The sequence below is a fragment of the Orcinus orca genome, chromosome 15 (assembly GCF_937001465.1).
Source record: "Orcinus orca chromosome 15, mOrcOrc1.1, whole genome shotgun sequence".
Classification (NCBI taxonomy): Eukaryota; Metazoa; Chordata; class Mammalia; order Artiodactyla; family Delphinidae; genus Orcinus; species Orcinus orca.
In genome coordinates, this window is record NC_064573.1 from 83,871,105 (window position 1) to 83,889,761 (window position 18,657).

An 18,657-nucleotide genomic window follows, 5' to 3' on the forward strand; every position below is an offset into this window, starting at 1 on the left:
GAAGCCCCCAGCCTGATGCCCCCCAGGGCCCGGGGCGGGCACAGCTCCCGCCAGGCCCGAGATGCCTTCCTGCGCCTTGGAAGCCGGCTGGGTGTCTACAATTACCTCCGCAGTCAGGGGGCAGGAGGAGGGGGAGGGAGGACGAGATAGAGGCGCTGGGAGATACCCTTTCTAGGATTCTTGTATTTCACAATCATGTGACTATTTCTGAGCTGCCCTGGGGCCTCCCCGCCTCCCCACTCACAACCCGGACTTATTAGGAAAACAGGAACATATGGCAGAAAGGGCTTAGCGGCTGCGAATTCAACAGGCCGGACCCCCGGGGCCCCTGGCCGTGAAGGCGGACATTGTGTCTGGTCCAGGCCCCCAGGCAGGGACCACAGGGCCCGCTCGGCCGGGCCAGCCTGGGGACAGGGTGGGCAGAGAGCTGTGGAAGGTGATGACTTCAGGGCGGGTCTCTGTCGGATGGAAAGCGGGGTGCCCACGGCGCACACGTGGGAGACCTGAGCCCCTCCTGCGACCCAGGAAAGGCTGGGTGCTCCTGACTCAGCCATACTCAGGAAGACCATCCAGGACTCAGCGCGGGCTGGCAGGACAAGCCAGGCAAGACACCATCAACAGGTCGAAACCGTCTCTCAATGATCCCCAAATCCAGACCCACTAAACGCGGGTGACCCAGAGCCCTGCTTACAACAGAATTCGAGGCCCAGGCTTCGGGTGTCATAGCAGGGAGGAGCGGTGCTGGCAACAGGCCAGCCTCACCCTCTCCCCCAGCCCCCATGACAGAGGGTAGGTATGTAGGTGGGCTCAAGCTGGCGCCTAGAACTAGCTCCGCCTAGAGCCCTGGGCCCAGCCCACCCAAGAGCAAGCCATGATCTCGGCCCCCTTTGTGCAAGCCAAAACCCTGAGGGCAGCAGCCTCAGAGCGTGGCTGGGGGCCGGGAAAGCAGGGGGCAAATTATTACTGTAACGATGGCCATTTTATTGAGAACCTACTCTGAGCCAAGCACTGAGCACACGGCACGCGTTATTAATACTTGAATCACACATAACACGAAGTCAGGCAGATTTAAGGAGTATCCCCATTTTACAGCTGATGAAACTGAGGCACAGAAAGATGATGTAAGGAAAAGTCCTTTTTCTGATCTCCAAGCTCCAAGAGGGGAGAAAGATATGGGCTGGTCCCATCCAGGGCCTCCGCTAGGCATGGGTCCAGCGTCTTCTATTGGGGGAGGGGGGGTGCGGAGTGGGAGAGATTCCAGCCTGGCCACACCTCAAAGCCAGAAAGTGTCAGCCATGGGGTATCAAAGATGGAAGAATTCCCTAGCTGGACCAAGTGAAGGACTAGGTATAGGGCGAGGAGGGAACAGGGTAGCTTCCCAAACATTTGAGCACTCACTCTGTATTAAGCACCAGGGCATGAGACAAAATGAATGATATCGGCCTCTGCCTACAATGAACCCAGTCTAGTGGGCAGTTGGTCATGAGCAGTGACGGCAGATTAATATGCTCAGGCAGGAAACGAACGTGTGGTATACGGGGGAGGCATTAAGCGGGTCAGAGTCACTCTCTCCAGAAAGGTAACAGGAGGGATACACAGCTGGGTTTTGAAGGATCAATAGGAGTTTGTGTGCACTCATGAGGCTCTGTCAGGAACAGCAGCAACTGCCCATCTAGATAAAGGAATGATGCCAAACACAGGAAGGGCAGGGCTGGAGCAACTGGGCCACTGGAAACTGCCGCATCACACGACTGGGCCTGGGTCTCAGATCTGGGACCCGTATAGGGCCTCTAGAAGCCGGTGTGTGTCGTATGAACCAGAGTGCATTCCATCTTCAACCACATCTTCACTGTCTCAGGAACACAGGCACCTGGGGAGGGGGCTTCCTGTAGCCCCTGGAGAAGAGACCAGGGAGGAGCCCCTTCCTTACCTGCCAAAGCCACGGGGAGCCCAGGCGGCCAGATGTACCCTGAGCCACCAACTCTCCGTCATACACCTGGCGTGAGAGTTCCTTTGCTCCCTAACGGACCCTCCCCCAGGCTCTGCTCTTAAGCCCTGAGCGGCCCTGGGGCTTTTAACACAACTCAGTTTCCAAAAGGCTGCACACCTACGATTCACCCAGAAGAAACCTGCCACAGAACAGTCCTGAAGATGCCGCAACACTGGAACACGGGGCAGCGGGGCGGCCAAGAGCAAGACTACACGGCCAGCCAGCCTGGGCTCTGACCCACTTGCCAACTGCGTGGTCTTGGGCAAGTCCCTTCACCACCCCTGAGCCTCAGCTTCCTCATCTATGAAACGGGGATAACATCAGCACCGCCCCATGCAGCTACTAAGAGAATTAAATGAGCTGACACACGTACCGCGCGAACATCAGGATCTGACACGCGGTGGGAGCTGGTTAAGGGCCGGCTGTTATGATTATTGCTGTCAACAATAACGACGAGGTCACGGCTCACACCAGGTGACCCCCTACACGTGCCGGGGCTGGATCCTCTAGAAGCCCCGTCTGTGTGGATTCCTGCAGGAACCCTCTGCGGAAGGTTCTAGCATCAGCCCCATTTGCACACAAGGAAGCTGAGACTGGGGTCACACAGCCGACCCAAAGCGCGCAGCTCAAGTGGCAGCTAAAGGCTGGGACAGGCAGGCCCTGAACCGGCACCCCACCTCTTCACGTCTTCGCGGGGACACTTCTTCCACCTCGTGCTACCTCACTCCCGCTCCCGGCTTCACGGGTCCAGCTTGTATGGGTGTGGGGTGGGTACGAAATCTGCTGTCAGCTCCCGGGGAGCTGGCGGGGATGTTCTGCCTCCTGGGCCCCTCCCCCAGACAGGCAGGCCTTTCGAGAAACACACATCTGTCCAGCAGGGGCCCGCGTCTGGGAGTCCACTCTGCTCTAACCCTCGGCAAGTCGCTTCACCCGCCTGGACCTTAGTCTCCCCATCCGCGCGACAGCCGCGCTCACCCTGGGTACCAAACTCCCAGGACCTTTTCAAGGACGTTCTACGAGGAACAAAGTGTATGCTGTCGCTTCTGTTTTAATGTCCCTCTGCAAATGGAGGGGAGGCGCCCCCCAACACCCTGGAATGGAGCACGGCCACAGATTCAGACCCACACTAGGAACTCCCTCCCACCCGCTCGGCTGACGGCTTCTCGCCACCACGAGAACCAAAGCCAAACTCTTGGCCAAGGCCCACCGGGTCTCCCACAGCGCCTAGCCTTTGGGAAGTCACTGCCTGAGGTCACCCTGCTCAGCTGCAGGGGACAAATCAGGAGCACAAGCCAACAGGACGGGACAAACCGCCCGCCCCTGGCTTCGACCCGCCGCCAGGGCTCTTGCCTGACACTGGGGGTTCGGGTCTCACAGGGAGACGGCACTCCTCCTGCTGGGGACCCCAGGGTCCGAGCGGCCTGGCCTCCCGGGGGCCAGAGCACCTGGGGCACGAAAGACCTTAGTCACCTGTGCAGACAGGTGCACACGAGCCCCGTGGACCCACATGACCAAACACTACGTCTACATCTATAAGAGTACAAACATGTACACACGTGTGTCATACCAGACGACTCACACACACACATGCCTTCACACATGCACGTGCACAGCATGCACAAATACACTGTGTACCCAAGCGGACACGTGCATGTGCAAAAGTATAAACACACAGTCACACACGTGCCCCACGCAAGCCACTTTGCGTACACGTGCGCACAGCCACTCATGTGCCTCTACACGTGCCACATAGCTAACGAGTTACCCACAAACGCCCGGGTGTCTCCACGCACACGTAACCACAGCTGCGCATACACGTGCTGACCCAAACACACGTGTATCCACATACATATGTGCGTGGATGCACAAGTGCATAGAAGTCACGGGCTCTACCGGGGCTGAGCCACGCACACCATTTGCACACATGTGAGCACAGCTTTCCACAGTTATACACGAACCCACACACATGCGCACGTGTACCCCCAACACACACACACACACACACACACACACACACACACACACACACACACACGCTATCGCAGCTCCTGATGAGCAGGGCGGCCGGACCTCACGCTGACCAGCCCCCTGGCCGGCGCCCCGCCCCTTGGAGCCCCCATTCTAGCTCGTCAGCTCCAGCCTGAGCTCCAGGCCTCACCCTCCTCTACTGCAGAGTGAAGGCAGCACCCACGTACCCAGGAAGCCAGGAGCCCAGCCCCTACCTCCCGCTAGGCCCCCGCTGCCCAGCCCTCCACACCGCGTCCAGGGGCCAAGCGCTACAGCATTTCGGGGAGCAGTTACCCCCGAGGCCCGGCGTCCTCGTCTGTACCAGCAGCCGGAAGACCCCTTCCAGAGCCCTCCCGGGTGTGTGACGGAGACGACTGAGTGAGTGAGGCGGAATTCGTGGACTCCTGTTCACAAGTCCGTTAGGACGACGCTCCCTGTAGGCGGAGGAATTTGGAGGAAGCCCTGGATGCCAGGAGAAGTTAGGACGGCCAGACGCAGAGGCAGAGGCAAGGGCCCGGCTCAGGACAGGGCCTGAGCCGCTGCTCCGAAAGCCCTGAATCACGACTCGGGTGGGAAGGGAGTCTGAAGCTGAGAATCAGGGTGCCTGGACCCCCAAAATGCTCTACAACATGCTTCCCAGTCTTGGTCATTACCAAGAGAATTGCTCGTCTCTGTCCTGCTTAGTCATAATCACACTGGATAAAAAACTTTACTAGTAAGATGCTTAAAATCGAAGACCAAAGGGGACCTGGGTCCTACTCTCTGATTTCCCTCTCACCCTCAGCCATCAGAGGGCCTCCAGGAGTTCTGCTTCCTCGCCATCTTCGGACAGGCCACAGTCCTCTCCACTGCAAATATCCTTCTACCTTTTCCCAACGGAGCCCATCGTGCAGACCTAGCTCAAGTCTCCCCCAGGACGTCTACCTGGATCGCCCACTGCCCTAAATTCCTAGAGCAACAGCGCTGTGCCAGTTGTCCCTTATTTACACATCCTTCGCTAGCGCTGACGAATGCTGCTTGTGTTTGTTTTACCCAAACTCAAAGTGTGAGCATCCTTCCAGACCCACCAGACCGCCACCTCCCACCCCCGACACACCCCCTCTGAAGATCAATGGAGACCCTGTCTCCTCTGTGAGCCTTCGCCTGAGCTGTGACCCCCGCGCCCGAATGCCCTCCTCGGGGCGACGGCCCACCCACTGCTTCCAAGAGGCCTTTCCCAGTCCTGGCCCTGCAGCGCCCGTTCCTGCCCCTCGGGGCCTAGAAGAACCCTGTTTCCTGTTCTGCCATCTGTGTGCACCTGCCCGGCCCCGCCACGCAGCCACCCCCCCTCCCACCCTGTGCGCGCTGACGCCTCGTCCTCGTGCCCCGAAGGGATGATGAGCCAGAGCCCAGTCTGCAGAACAGCCACGCAGGCCCTGCCTGGCGGGAAGCTGCGTTTTCCAGCCGGTGGGGCATTTAGAGACAGACCCTTGTGTCCGCCTCTCAGAGGAACCAGCAGGAAAGGAAGGAGGATTAAAATTTAATCCGATTGATCCCCCAAGGGGCAGTAAGTCCTGGCTGTTCCTGCCCAAGGCATCTGAGGGGCTCCTGCCCACTCGGCTTCCGGCCCCTGAAGCTCAGCCCAGGCAGGGGGACCCCCGCCAGCCTTCACTGGGGGCAGAGGCCAGTCCCCCCACAGCCCCCAAACCAGAGGACTCTTCCGGAGGAAGAGTCTCCCTACCCTCTGCCATTCATTCGTTTGTTCAGCAGACATTTAGTAAGCACCTACTGTGTGCCAGGCACTGTTCTAGGTGCTAGAGATATAGCTGGGAGAGAAAGACAGATATCCCTGTCCTCACAGAGCCTCTGTTCACAATAAACACAATAAACAAGAAAATATGAATTATGTCCAGTGGGAACAAGGGCAAAGGACAAAATTAAAGCCAGGGAGAGGAGGCGTTGACGGTTTTCAGGATTAAACAGAGGGTCAAAATGGGCCTTGGCTGAAAAGGGAACATTTGAAGAAACAGCTGAAAGAGTGAGAGAGCGAGCCCAGTGGGAAAAAGGAGCTGCGGGCAGAGGGTGCAGCCAGTGCAAAGGCCCTAAGGCAAGAGCACGCCTGCATAGTCAGGAAACACAAGGGTCAACGGGGCTGGGGCAAAGTGAGGCAGAGATGAAAGGAAAGAAAGGGGGATCGGGACAAGGAGGGGCAACTTCCTCAGGCCCTCGTTGTGCCTGCATGTGGTGGCTTGAGTGTGATTCCGTCTCCCCCCATCAGAAAGCCAACATGAGTGGGCTGAGGCCGAGGTCACCACTGCACCCCCAGTGCCTGGAACAGTGGCAGGCCCAGAGCAGATGTCCAGTTACACGGCTGCTGAAGGAATGAATGAATGGACAGGCCCTGCGCACCTGAAATTACCAGGCAGAGGCCTGGTCTCAGAATCCCAGGAACCAGGGTTGGAGCCCTAGCCCGACACTCACTAGCTGAAAGGCCGCGGGGAAATTAACCAGGGCTTCTATTTCCTCATCTGAAAATACGGAGTAGGGGTGCTGACTCCCACTTACTGTCAGAACCCCATCAGGATGAAATCAACATAAACGGGCATAAAGCCCCCAGCCTGAGGAGCTGGGGGGGAGAGAGGACAATGTCTGTGCTCTGGGACCCCAACTTGGTAGGCACCAGCCCAGGGTCGGGGGCACAGGCTGCATAGGCCCCGCCAGCCTCCGCTCCACTGCCCCTGACCTCCTCTTGGGAGAAGCGCCCCCCTCCTCTATCTATTCCCTGGGGCAGGGCGGGGAGGGGGCTGACTCCACCACCAGACTCCAGAGGTTGGCCTAAGATCCAGCCCTGACCAATCAGCGTACTCAAATCCACTGGCCTCCACTGGCTGAGAAGTGGGCTTGTGACTCCAGCCAGCCAATGAGAGCCAACCCTGGGACTGTGGCTGAGACGTCTGGGAAGAGTTTCCCACCTGGCCTGGGAGTGGTCAGTGGGCCTAGAGCTGCGGGCAGTCATTTCTCCATGTCCTGGGAAACCCCGCCTGGGAATGACACTGGCACAGAGAGAGCAGAGGTGGGGACAGAGCGCTCCCAAACATCTTTGTTTGAGCACCTGAGTCCACACATACTTGAAGTAAACTAACACCAACTTTCATCGCGAGACTCAATAACCCCTCTTTAAGCCTCAACCAGTCTGAGCTGAGTTTTTGCCTCTTGTACCCAAGAATCTTGACTTCCTGGACCCTTCCTGGCACAGCACTTCAGTTTACAAAGCCCTTCCAGTCACCGTCTCAGCCACATCAACTCTGTGGCCTCAAGAATGTGGCCAGGGGGACTTCCCTGGTGGCGCAGTGGACAAGAGTCCGCCTGCCAGCGCAGGGGACGTGGGTTCGAGCCCTGGTCCGGGAAGGTCCCACATGCCGCGGAGCAACTAAGCCCGTGCGCCACAACTACTGAGCCTGCGCTGTAGAGCTCGTGAGCCACAACTACTGAGCCCGTGCGCCACAACTACTGAAGCCCGTGTGCCTAGAGCCCGTGCTCCGCAACAAGAGAAGCCACCACAATGAGAAGCCCTGCACCACAATGAAGGGTAGCCACAGTTCACCGCAACTAGAGAAAGCCCGTGTGCAGCAACGAAGACCAACGCAGCCAAAAATGAAATAAATAAATTTATTTAAAATAAAGAAAAAAAAAAAAAGACTGTGGCCAGGACCCGGGACGATGGAAGGCCTGGAAGTGAAATAAACCACCCAGCTCATGAGGGCACAGGCTGGACTGGAATCCAGGCCCACCCACCACCCTCCCTCACACAGAGCTGCAGAAAATCAGGGCGGGAGGAAGCGGGAATTCTGGCAGGGAGACCACCCAGGGTAAGACCCGGGAAGGGGTGTCTTAACTGCTCTTGGGGGAGGGGGAGTGCTGAGGCCAAGGAACCAAAGACCAATCAGATCTGTAGCTATAGCTCTTTGGGGAGAACCTGGTGAGACCCGGAGGGGACCCCCCAAATCCCCAGGGAAGTGGGGACGAGTGGCTGGGATGGAACATGGAGCCAATTTCCCACAGGGGGCACCAAAGGCCTGTGCCTTCGAGTCTGGCTGGGGAGGGCTGAGGGCTCCAGCCTGCTAGAGTCTGCCGGCCCCCAAAAGACTGAGCCCCCAAAAAGGGCCAAGGGCACTGTGGTGACATCCTGGGCAAAGCCATCAACTTGCCACCACAGCTGCTGGAAGGAACTGTGCCTGCTTTCCCACCCAAGGATCAGGGAGGGCAGGCGGAGGGGCTGCCAGGATGACAGATCCAGAGCTCCGCTTTTGTCCCCCTACCACAGGCTCCTGGAGCCAACTCAACCCTGGCTCCGATCCCCAGCCTCAAAGCTCACTTGCTGTGCAGTCTCAGGTAGGTCACCTTCCCTCTCTGAGCCATGGCTCCTTTTTTTCTTTTTTTTTTTAATGCCATGGCTTCTTTATGAGTGAAATAGAAAGAATAATAGTACCCATCTTAAATGGGTCTGGAGAGGAATAAATGAAATCATGCAAAATATAAACAATAACAAGAAGAAAAGAATAACAAAGACTACAACAATAACAACAATTAATAGTGCCAGCTAGCACCTACATGGTGCCAGGCATTGTTCCAAGGGCACTACATAATGAACTCATCTAATCCCCACACCATGGTATAAGGTAGGTGCTATAATTATCATCATTTTACTGGTAAGGAACATGGGTTGCAGGGAGACTTAATTAATTTGCCCAAGGTCACAGTGCCAGGAAGTGGTAGAGATGGGATTTGAACCCAGGACATCTGGCTAAAGCACATGTGGCCCCTTAGTTCTCCTATCACTGTGATTGGTATTAGTGTTATTTGGGGTAGGGAGCCAGGGCATGGAAGGGTGACCGGCCCTGCAAGGCCCAGCACACCGTTCCCAGGCCTCCAGCAGGTTCAGTCTCATCCTGCATCTGTTGCAGCTTCAAGAGGTGGAGGCAGAGCCACCAGTCGATCCAATAGCTTCCTGCCTGGAGCTATAGCCCTAAGCACGTTCCCAGGCTCTAGAGCAGCTCAAGCCTTGGGGTTCAGCCCCTGGGAGACACTCTGCTCTGGGTACCTTGAGCCCCTCCCCCTCCAGACACCCAGCAGCTGCCCTCCACAGATCTCTGTAAGCCCCCACTGTCTGCTACAGACCCTGCGTTCAACCATCCAACAGCCCTTTCCAGGGCTAAATGTAAGCAGAGGCCAGTGCTGACGAATCAGGCCCTGGGATCTGATGGCCCACGGGTTCAAATCCCAGGTCCACCGCTTCCCAGCTGTGTGACTTTGGACAAGTCACTTAACCTCTCTGGGCCTCAATTTCTCCCTGTGTTAAATGGAGACAATCACCATACCTACCCTCAGAGGACTGCTATGTAAAACACCTGGCCCATCGCCTGGAGGAGCTGTTCAACTAATGTTTGCTGTCGTGATGAATATTACTATTGTTTTCTGCATTCCAGGAATTTCTTCTGCATGAGTACCTAAGTGATTGCCCGTTCCCCCCGCTGATCAACTGGCCCCTGAAGCTCTCCTATGACCTGATGCCTGCATTTTCCTTTGCATCCCACAGGCCAGCCACGGTCCACACCAGTCGGCATGTCTGAGCAGAACAGACCACAGCCACACCAAGATGGGTCTCCACTGGGCACCCTTTCCCCCTCCCACACACACACCCAGGTTTGTGGGGGTGGGGGGGGTGGTCATACAGGTTCCCATTTCACAGATGGGAACACCAAGGCCCCGGGAGAGAGCCAGGCCCTTCACAGCGACACCTGCATCCCACCTGGTGGCCGGCACAAGGAGAGCAGGAGAAGCTGGTGTAGGGGCTCTACGGGCAGGTCAGGGCGTACCCGGTTCTCGTCGTAGATGATCTGCACCAGACTGCGATGCTTTGACTCGATGGGTGGTGGCGACACGGGCTTCTCAGGCTCCGGTGGCTTGGCGGCCTCCTCCTCCAGCTGTTGCTGTGGGGAGCGAGCGGGGAGAGTGGAGTGGTGAGCACGCCAGCAGGAGGAAGGAGAGACAGCGCCCCCTGCCCCTGGGCGGGAGGGCGGGTGGCCCCACACAGGAAGTCAGGCTGCTAACCATTTCCCCTGAGTCACCCGCAGGGACTCCGAGCCCCGGAGAGGCCCCAGTTCCCAAAGGGGAGGGCCCAACCAGGGCCAACTCCGGGCTCTGCAGCCAGCCTTCCTGGGTTCAAGTCCAACCGTGGCGATTTATCCGCTAGGTGAGCATCGGCGAGCAGCTTAACTCCGCTGTGCCTCAGCTTCCACATCTGTAAAGTGGGGCTCGTGGCTGTGCCTCCCTGATGAGTTAATGTATGTACTGTGCAGACTGGGGGCTCGCTGAAGGCCAGCCGTTATCCATTATTTCCGCCATCAGTACCGTCATCCTCAGGAGAGGCTGTGGCGACTCTGGACCCAAACTGTCCAGACCAGACGCTATTTCTACTATTTACTTGCTGTGTAAGCTTGGGAGCTTGCTAAACTCCTGAGCCTCACTTTCCTCATCTGGAAAGTGGGGATAATTCAAGTTTCCATCCTAGAGAGTTGCTATGAGAATGAAACAAGCTGACGCACGCAAAGCACTCAGCACCTAAAAGGCAGCTTCTCATCCTCGTCGTTATCGCCATCTGCCCTGCGGTCTTCATACTGGACCCCCCTCCTCCAAACACCATAAAGGACTTCCCTTCGTGCTGCTGTCTGCTTTATACCCAAAAGGCAAAGCAAAGACCAGAGAGCTTGAGACACTGGCCCAAGGTCACACAGGAGGCCAGTGCGCAGGTGTACAATCTGACAGGCCATCTTGGGCGAGATGAGAACACTGTTCGTTGCTCACAAGGCTCACACATCCTGCCCCTGACCATGGAGCAAAGCGTTATGAACTCAAAAACACGGCCAAGAGGAGAGCAACGCAGAAAGAGCCAGAGGATCGTTTTGGCTTCTGCTGGCAGAAGGCCTGGAGGGTTGAGCCCAGCTGCCTCAGTCCCACAGTGACCCCTGTTGGTAGCTTTCAGAAGGGCAGCCAGCACCTGCCAAAACACTGAAATCCCTCCAAACAGTGCGAAACAAACTAAGGCAAGAAATGGAAGGCATACACGGCCAGAAAGGAGATTCTCGCCAGTCAGTGAAGGTGCCCCTCCCCGAGGCACCAAACGTTAAACACAGAGTTACCACAGGACCCAGCAATTCCATCCCTAGGTACAGACCCACAGAATCGAAAACAGGTGCTCAAAAACATGAACGCAAAAGTTCACGGCGTGGTTCACTGTAGTCAAAAGGTAGAGATAACCCAAACGTCCATCAACTGACGCATGGATAAACAAACGTGGTCCATCCATCCATACAGTGGAATATTACTTGGCAGTGAAAGGAATGAAACACTGGCACAGGCTGCGGCATGGACGAACCTTGAAAACATGATGCTGAGTGGAAGATGCCAGACACAAAATGCCACACAGTGTCTGATCCCACTTATAGAAAACGTCCAGACAAATCCATAGAGGCAGAAAGCGGATTAGTGGCTGGTGGGGACGGGAAAATGGAAGTGACTGCGAATGTGTACGGGGCCTCCTTTCAGGGTCATGAAAATGTCTTGGAACTAGAACTAGATAGAACGGGTGGTTGCACAACGCTGTGAATGTACTAAAGGCTGCTGGGTTGTCCACCTTAAGATGAGTCATTCTATGTTTTGTGAATTTTAGTTAAAAAAGAAAAATGCCAAAGTGGAATTAAAACCCAAAACTCTATCGAGGGCTGCCCTGAGCCACGTGGCTTCTGGCTGCAGTCACAAACGTGTGCACATGGCCTGTGGCTTCAGCCTGGGCCCAAAGCCAGGCCCAGGGGGACTAAAGGTCCCAGCACTCCACGGGCCTTGGCCACGCCTGCCTGACTCCAACTGGGGCCCGGCCCCCCTACATGCTGAGCTGCCATCCTGGAAACCCACCTACCACCCCCAGCTGGCCGAGCCTCGCTGGCCAGTCCAGCTTCTGGACCATCCTCAGGTCCCCCCAGGTGAACGACAGCCCCGAGGCCTCTTGGGATCAATGCTCCCTCCCACTGCACATCTTTCCAGTTCCACTCTCATAGCCCTGAACTGGCTTCCGGGAAGCATCTCTCACCAGCCTTCCCTCTACTGCCCATGGTGGCCAGAGTGGGTCCTTGAACCTCCACGGAGCCCATACATCCTCACCTGGAGGGGATCGGGTGTGACCCTGCTTCCCCCAGGGTCAACACACGTGTCACACTATCTCAATCCACAGTTTTTAAGGAGCACCTACTCCGTGCTGGCGTTGCTAGGAGCACAGCAGGGAACAGGAGACAAGAACTGTGCTTTTGCACCGTTGTCGTGAGACGACCACAGTGTCACAAAGCAAGATATGTATTAGTTCAAATGGTGACACCATCAGGCAGGATGACGGGCTGGAGCAGGGGTGGCAAACTTTTTCTGTAAAGGACCAGGAAGTAAATATCTTAGGCTCTGTTGGCCACACAGTCTCTGTCGTGACCACCCAGCTTTGAGGCTGTATCATAAAAGCAGCCACAGATGATGTGTAAACAAATGGACGTGGCTGTGTGCCAATAAAACTTTATTTACAAAAACAGGCACCGAGCTGGATCTGGCTGGATTTGCTGACCCCCAGGGTAGAGGATGGCTGGGGATGAGGACTCCTGTAAAGGCTAGGGCGGGTCCCTCTGTGGAGGGGACATCTGAGCAGACACCTGAAGATGCCACAGACGGAAGCAGGAGGAGACCCAGGAAAAGGCAGATTATCAACTTTCTATCAATAATATTAAAACTAAAATTAAAAAGTTAATATTATTAATCTTTACGTTAACTTTTCTTTTGGTTTCGACAGTGACAACGAGGACTTCTTTTCACCACATGACTCTGTTCTCTCCTCACAACCTTATGAGGTGGTGTCACATCTGTGCCCATCTTACAGACAAGAAACCGAGGCTCAGAGAGGTGAATGTTCCAAGGCAGAGTTAGGAGGCCCAGCTCATACAGCTTCCAGAGCCAGGGTCAGAGTCACGTGATACCTCCCCCCACATTGTGGATGAGGAAAGTGAGGCACAGAGAAGTAACTGCCCACCCCACATGTCTGGACAGCCTGCCTGTAAATGCTGACCTCCCACCCATCGCTCCTGTGCCATCCCAGAACAGTAGCCACACGTGGCTATTCACGTGTAAATTTCATTTCAATTCAAATTAAACGACATTAAAAATTCAGTTCCTCAGCTGCACTAGGCACATTTCAAGGGCTCAACAGTCACATACGGGTAGTGGCTACCATTGTGGACAGCCATTGTGGACAGAACATTTCTGTCATTGCAGAAAGCGCCCTCGGACAGCACCACACAAAACAGCTCTCTTGTCCAATAAACGTAAAGGGCATAAAAATGAGCCAGTACGATGGGCAGTGCTCAGCACGTGTTCACAACTGCTCTAACTACTAGTGTTGATATCTTCTCAGCGGCAGCTGCTGCTGAATCGGGAGCTGAGAGCCGCCACTGCCCCACCCACACGCACCTGCTTCTTCTTCAGCTTGGAGATCTGCTGCTCTACCATGGTGATCTCGCGGTCCACCCGATCCATATTCTGGATCAGCTCCTCCTTGGAGAGCCGTGGAGGTACCAGCTCCAACTCAGGGTCAGCATGTGGGGGGCTGGGAGGAGACACCGGCTCCAGCTTGCCTGTCAGGCTGCGGTCCTGTGGTGGAGGAAAAACAGGTGTGGAATCAGCGCAGGGGGCACCCCCATCCCCCCAAAATCCACAAGTTTCCAGCCATGACTTCAGGCACCAACACACCAGGCATCTGTCGTGCCAGCCCCCATGTGCCAAATACAGGGTTGTTTACTGATCCCACCTCGCTGTCTTTGCCTTCACTGGTCCTCCTGCCAGGTGTTCCTTCCGCAGCCTTTTCCAAAGTGCAGATCCTTTTTACCCTCCTACACGCAAGTTTCCCCAACCATCCCTCAAGTCGTGAAGCCCTCCCTCTTTCCTTTCCCCATAACACACCTCTCTCTTACCCCACTTACCCCGTCTGTGCCCTCCCACCAGACCAAGCTCCTCGAGAACCAAGACCCACGACCTCCAGACTGATGCTCCGTGAACACTTATTCACGATGCTTAGTCCAAACCAGCAAGTTACAGAATATCACACACAGTGCAAACCCAGTTGTGTAGACAATATACACAAACACACAGGAAAACTATGAGAACGGGATACAGAGACGTCAAAAGTAGTTACCGGGGCAGCGGGGGAGAAGGCGGGTATTTTCACTGTCTTCTTTTTAACTTACCAGCGTTTTTCTGATTTTCCTTCACTGAGTATTACTCTTTGTATAATGAAGTTGTTTTCAAAAATGTGTTAAACGAACAAGGGAATCCTTCATTGAGTTATTCGGCGACTCCTTCATTCCAACAACAAAAGTTTATTGAGCATCCAAGCTGTGCTGGATACTCAATAAAAAAATGAAACCCAGTCCTTGTCCCGGAGCACTCACCTGTACAGCCCCGGGTTCAAATCCCCACCCACTCTGCCACCTCCCAGCATCATCATGACCACAAGCAGATCATCTGCCTCCGTTTCCTCATCTGTACAATGGGACAAGTCCCACCTCCTGCCTGCTGCGAGTCTTGAATGAGTTAATATGTGCAGAGCACTCAGCTCAGAGCCTGGCACACTGTCAGAGCTCCACAGGCATTGGCTGGGGTTGTCCTGCCCCCAAACCCAGCCCCGCCCTGTACCATCCTCAAGGCCAAGCCAGCAGCTGCTGGCAGAGGACAGAGGACACATTATTCCCGGGGACAACTGCAGCCCCAGGGCTGCCAAGTGCCACCCCACCCCCCAGCTCGAGTTGAGCAGAGCCTGTGCCATTCTAAGTCCACCCCTCCTGGCCTTGGGGTCTTGGTCCTAGACACACACACACACACACACACACACACAGACACACACACACACCACCGAAGCCCACAGGGCTCCAGTGTCTGGGGATCACCCTGGCCTCATCGTTGCCATCTGAGACGTGGGAGAGCTGGCGTCGAGACTCCCAGGCCCTCCACACACCCAGAGCCCTGGGGGCAAAGGCAGAAAAGATCTCGAGCCCTTCAACAGCTCTGATGTGGCCCTGCCCCATGGCTCTGAGGTGGGCCTCCACGCTCCTTGGGGACGCCTAGGAAACCGAACCAGGCACCGTCCCAGTCCTCGGCACACCCCACACCCTGGCCCCAGCTGCGGCTCTCCCAGGGGGCTGCCCCTGCATCCCCATGGCACAGATGAGGGTACGGGAACCTGCAGGCACAGGCCTGGCACGGCTCTAAGCCAGCGGTCGGCACGCTTTCTGTCAAGGGCCAGGTGGAAAAACACTTCAATCTTTGTAGGTCAGACGGCCTCTGTCCCAACTACTCACCCACCACTGTAGTGGGAATGCAGCCACAGACAGGCCACGAAAGAATGGGCATGGCTGAGTGCCAATAAAACTTTATTTACAGACCCACGCTGAGGGCCAGGTTGGAGCTTGCTGAGTTTGCCAACCTGTGCTCTTAACTCACATAATTGTCACAGCCCACCCTGGAAGTGAAAATATGGTTTTCCCCATTTTCCAGATGAGGAAACTAAGGTCCAGTGAGAGTGAACGACGTGCCCGAGGCCACCAGCCACAAAGCGATGGAGCCTTGGCTTGGAGGGAACAGGACGGGAGAGACCAGGCCTCATTCAGAACTCTCCAGAAGCAGGCAGAGCATGCAACCAGGTTGCTGGGGGTCCCACAGCAGAAGCGGGGTCGCCACCATGCATTCATTCATCCCTCAGAACCATGTGTCTGGGCAGAAAAGCAAGAGTAAGATCCCTTCCAGGGTCTAAGACCCCCTGAAATTAGAGGCAAAACTGTGCACAGAAGACAGATCCCCTAGAGAAATACTCAGAAGGAGTGTGTGAGTGTGTGTGTGTGTGTGTGTGTGTGTGTGTGTGTGTGTGTTTGGCCCTAACTGCTCCCAGATAGGAGGGTGGAGGGCAGACACAGGGGCCGCAGGCACCTGACCCCACACACGCCAGACCAGAAGCAGCCTGTGCACCGTGGCATCTCCGGACCTTTGTACCAGCCACTCCCTCTCCTAACTGCACCTTTCTGCCACCTGAAATCAGATCCCCCCCCCATCCACGCCCCCTCCCCCAGCCCTTAACTGAGATCTGCCCCTTCCCTCTGTGCCCCAGGGCACTTGGCTGGTCTCCCTCCACAGCCTCAATCATTTCTCAGGGTTCTTTTTTTTGCTGGGGGTGGCTGCATTGGGTCTTTGTTGCAGTGTGCGGGGCTTCTCACTGCAGTGGCTTCTCGTTGCGGAGCGCGGGCTCTAGGCGCGTGGGCTCAGTAGTTGTGGCTCGCGGGCTCTATAGAGCGCAGGCTCAGTAGTTGTGGCACACGGGCTCAGCCGCTCCGCGGCACGTGGGATCTTCCTGGGCCAGGGCTCGAACCTGCGTCCCCGGCATTGGCAGGCATATTGTTAACCACCGTGCCACCAGGTAAGTCCCATTTCTCAGGCTTCTTGAGACAAAAGGCTTTGGCGATATGGTTCCTGGAGCCCAGTCCTGCTACCTGCTGTAGGAAACCACTCTTCTGCCCACCTCTGATCTTCCACCAGGACTGAGAAGGGACGGAGAGGAGCACAGCAAGAACAAGGGCTGTGGACAGAAGGCTTTCGGGGCCAGGGCACCCTGAAACAGTTCATCCAACCCAGGGATAATTCTCAAAATGACATGAGCAAAAAGAAGGTTTCCATCCCCAAACCCGACAGGAGCAGCGCAGGGGTGAGACGAAGCAGTTGGCAACCGCTAGCAACTGTTGGAAAAGTTGCTGGAAACTTTTTCTTAAATTCTTGATGGGGAAAATCCGTCTTCTTCAATGACTTCTTCCTTAAGGTTCAGGCTTAGCTTTTATTCTAAGCAAAACCACACAGGCAGATCCGTCAACTGACAGATAAAGTGCGATCTCTCCATACAATGGAATATGATTCAGAGTGACATACAGACGCATGGTAAAGCACAGATGAACCTTAAGAACATGAAGCTGAGTGAGAGAAGCCAGACATAAAAAGCCACAGATCGCATGATCCCATCGATACGAAGTGTCCAGAACAGGCAAGTCCATAGAGACAGAAAACAGATCGGTGGTTGCCAGGGGCTGCGAGGAGGAAGGGACTGTTTGATGGGTACCAGGTTTACTTCTGGGGTGATGAAAGTGCCCTGGAACTAGACAGAGGTGGTGCCCCACACCGTGACTATACTAAATGCCACTGAATTGTTCGCTTCAAAGTGGTTAATTTCATGTTCTGTGAATTTCACCTCAATCTGAATCGAAGATGATGCAAGCCTGAAGGGCGAAGGGTGCTTTCTGCAGTGCTGAGTTTTCCAGGAATGGGACCAAGGGAGCCTGGCTAGCGGGCCTCCAGATGGTTCTCCCGATGGCTGCTGGCCTTCGTTTAGGCCCAAAGCCACAGGAGGAAAACAACAATCCTATACCCTCACCAGTCACCGCTAGGTAGCAGTCGGCACTATTTTCCCCATCAGACGCCCTTGGTGTGAAAATTCAGGCCAATGTGGAACAGAAAAACTCATTATGTAAAATTACAGACACAGAGGCAGCAAAAGCCTTAGGGGCTGGAGAGGACCCATTGGGGCTCCCCCTGTCTCAGACCCAGGAAAGGGCAGGGCCAGCCTCAGGCACCCACAGTCCTCTCCCCCAGTCACAATGATGGGTTCCAGGACAGGCCTGGGCCTCAGTCAAAGGCAGGGAGATAAACAGCTTTGTCCTGGAAATGTGGAGACAGAGGGAAAGTTCTTTTTTTTGGCCTTGAATGTGGGAAGAAGAAGGCCTGGAAACTCAAACTTTCTCCTTGTTAATACACCAAGACCACGTGCAAGATGGCAGGGCCAAGAAATGGACAGAGATAGAGACCTGGTAACGTGTCACCTGGATCAAGCTGTGCCTGAAGCCAACGACCCCTCGATTTCAGTTATATGAGCAGGACTCCTGCCTCAACCTGTTTGACACGGGTTTTCTGTCCCTTTCAGCCAACGGGGCCCCAAAAGACAAAGAGATTTTCAGAAATGGTGCTGTTTGTGATGATTCTAAAGTCCCAGAACAAAGTTTGGTGAATTCCGAAGGAAGCCTCTGATGCCACAGGACTCCAGAGGCTGAAGGCCACGGAAGCATTATAAAACAGGACATTTTTATATTGCATATTTTTATATGAAAAAGGAACACAGCCGGGGCCGGTGGGGAGGGAGGTGCTGTTTAAAAAAAAAAAAAAAATCCCATCAAATTCCCATCTCACGTACCCAGCTGAATTCTACACAGCAGATGCAAAAAACATCTGAACTCCCTCAGAGTTGTGTTTCTCCCCTGGCTTCTTCCCTTGCCCAAAATTTGCTCATACTTTCCAAATGTTCTTAACAGCCTGGAGCAATTACTGTAGTTGGTCCAGCCAGGCCCCTACACTGGGCCCATCACTCCCCCACACCCATGGGGTCCAGGAAGAGGAGAGAGAGAAAGACAGACAGACAGACACAGAGACAGAGATAGAGAGAAACAGAAATACGGAGACAGACAGACACAGACACACACACACACCCCAGGCAGAGAAAGACGGAGACA

At 55.3% G+C, this 18,657-nt stretch overlaps 1 protein-coding gene across 41 annotated transcripts in view; it reads right to left on the bottom strand.

The window, feature by feature from the left end:
* Window positions 1–18,657, bottom strand: part of NCOR2 (nuclear receptor corepressor 2) — a 227,924-nt gene that overhangs the window by 122,171 nt on the left and 87,096 nt on the right. For all 41 annotated transcript variants that reach the window (XR_007471850.1, XM_049698364.1, XM_049698373.1 and 38 more), the window contains 2 exons: window positions 13,535–13,714; window positions 9,853–9,966 (listed from right to left, as the gene is read on the bottom strand). Coding sequence is in view for 40 of the 41 variants with exons in the window: in XM_049698364.1 (XP_049554321.1) it covers window positions 9,853–9,966; window positions 13,535–13,714 (294 nt within the window). In the remaining variant the exon portion in view is untranslated. The remainder of the gene's footprint in view (window positions 1–9,852; window positions 9,967–13,534; window positions 13,715–18,657) is intronic.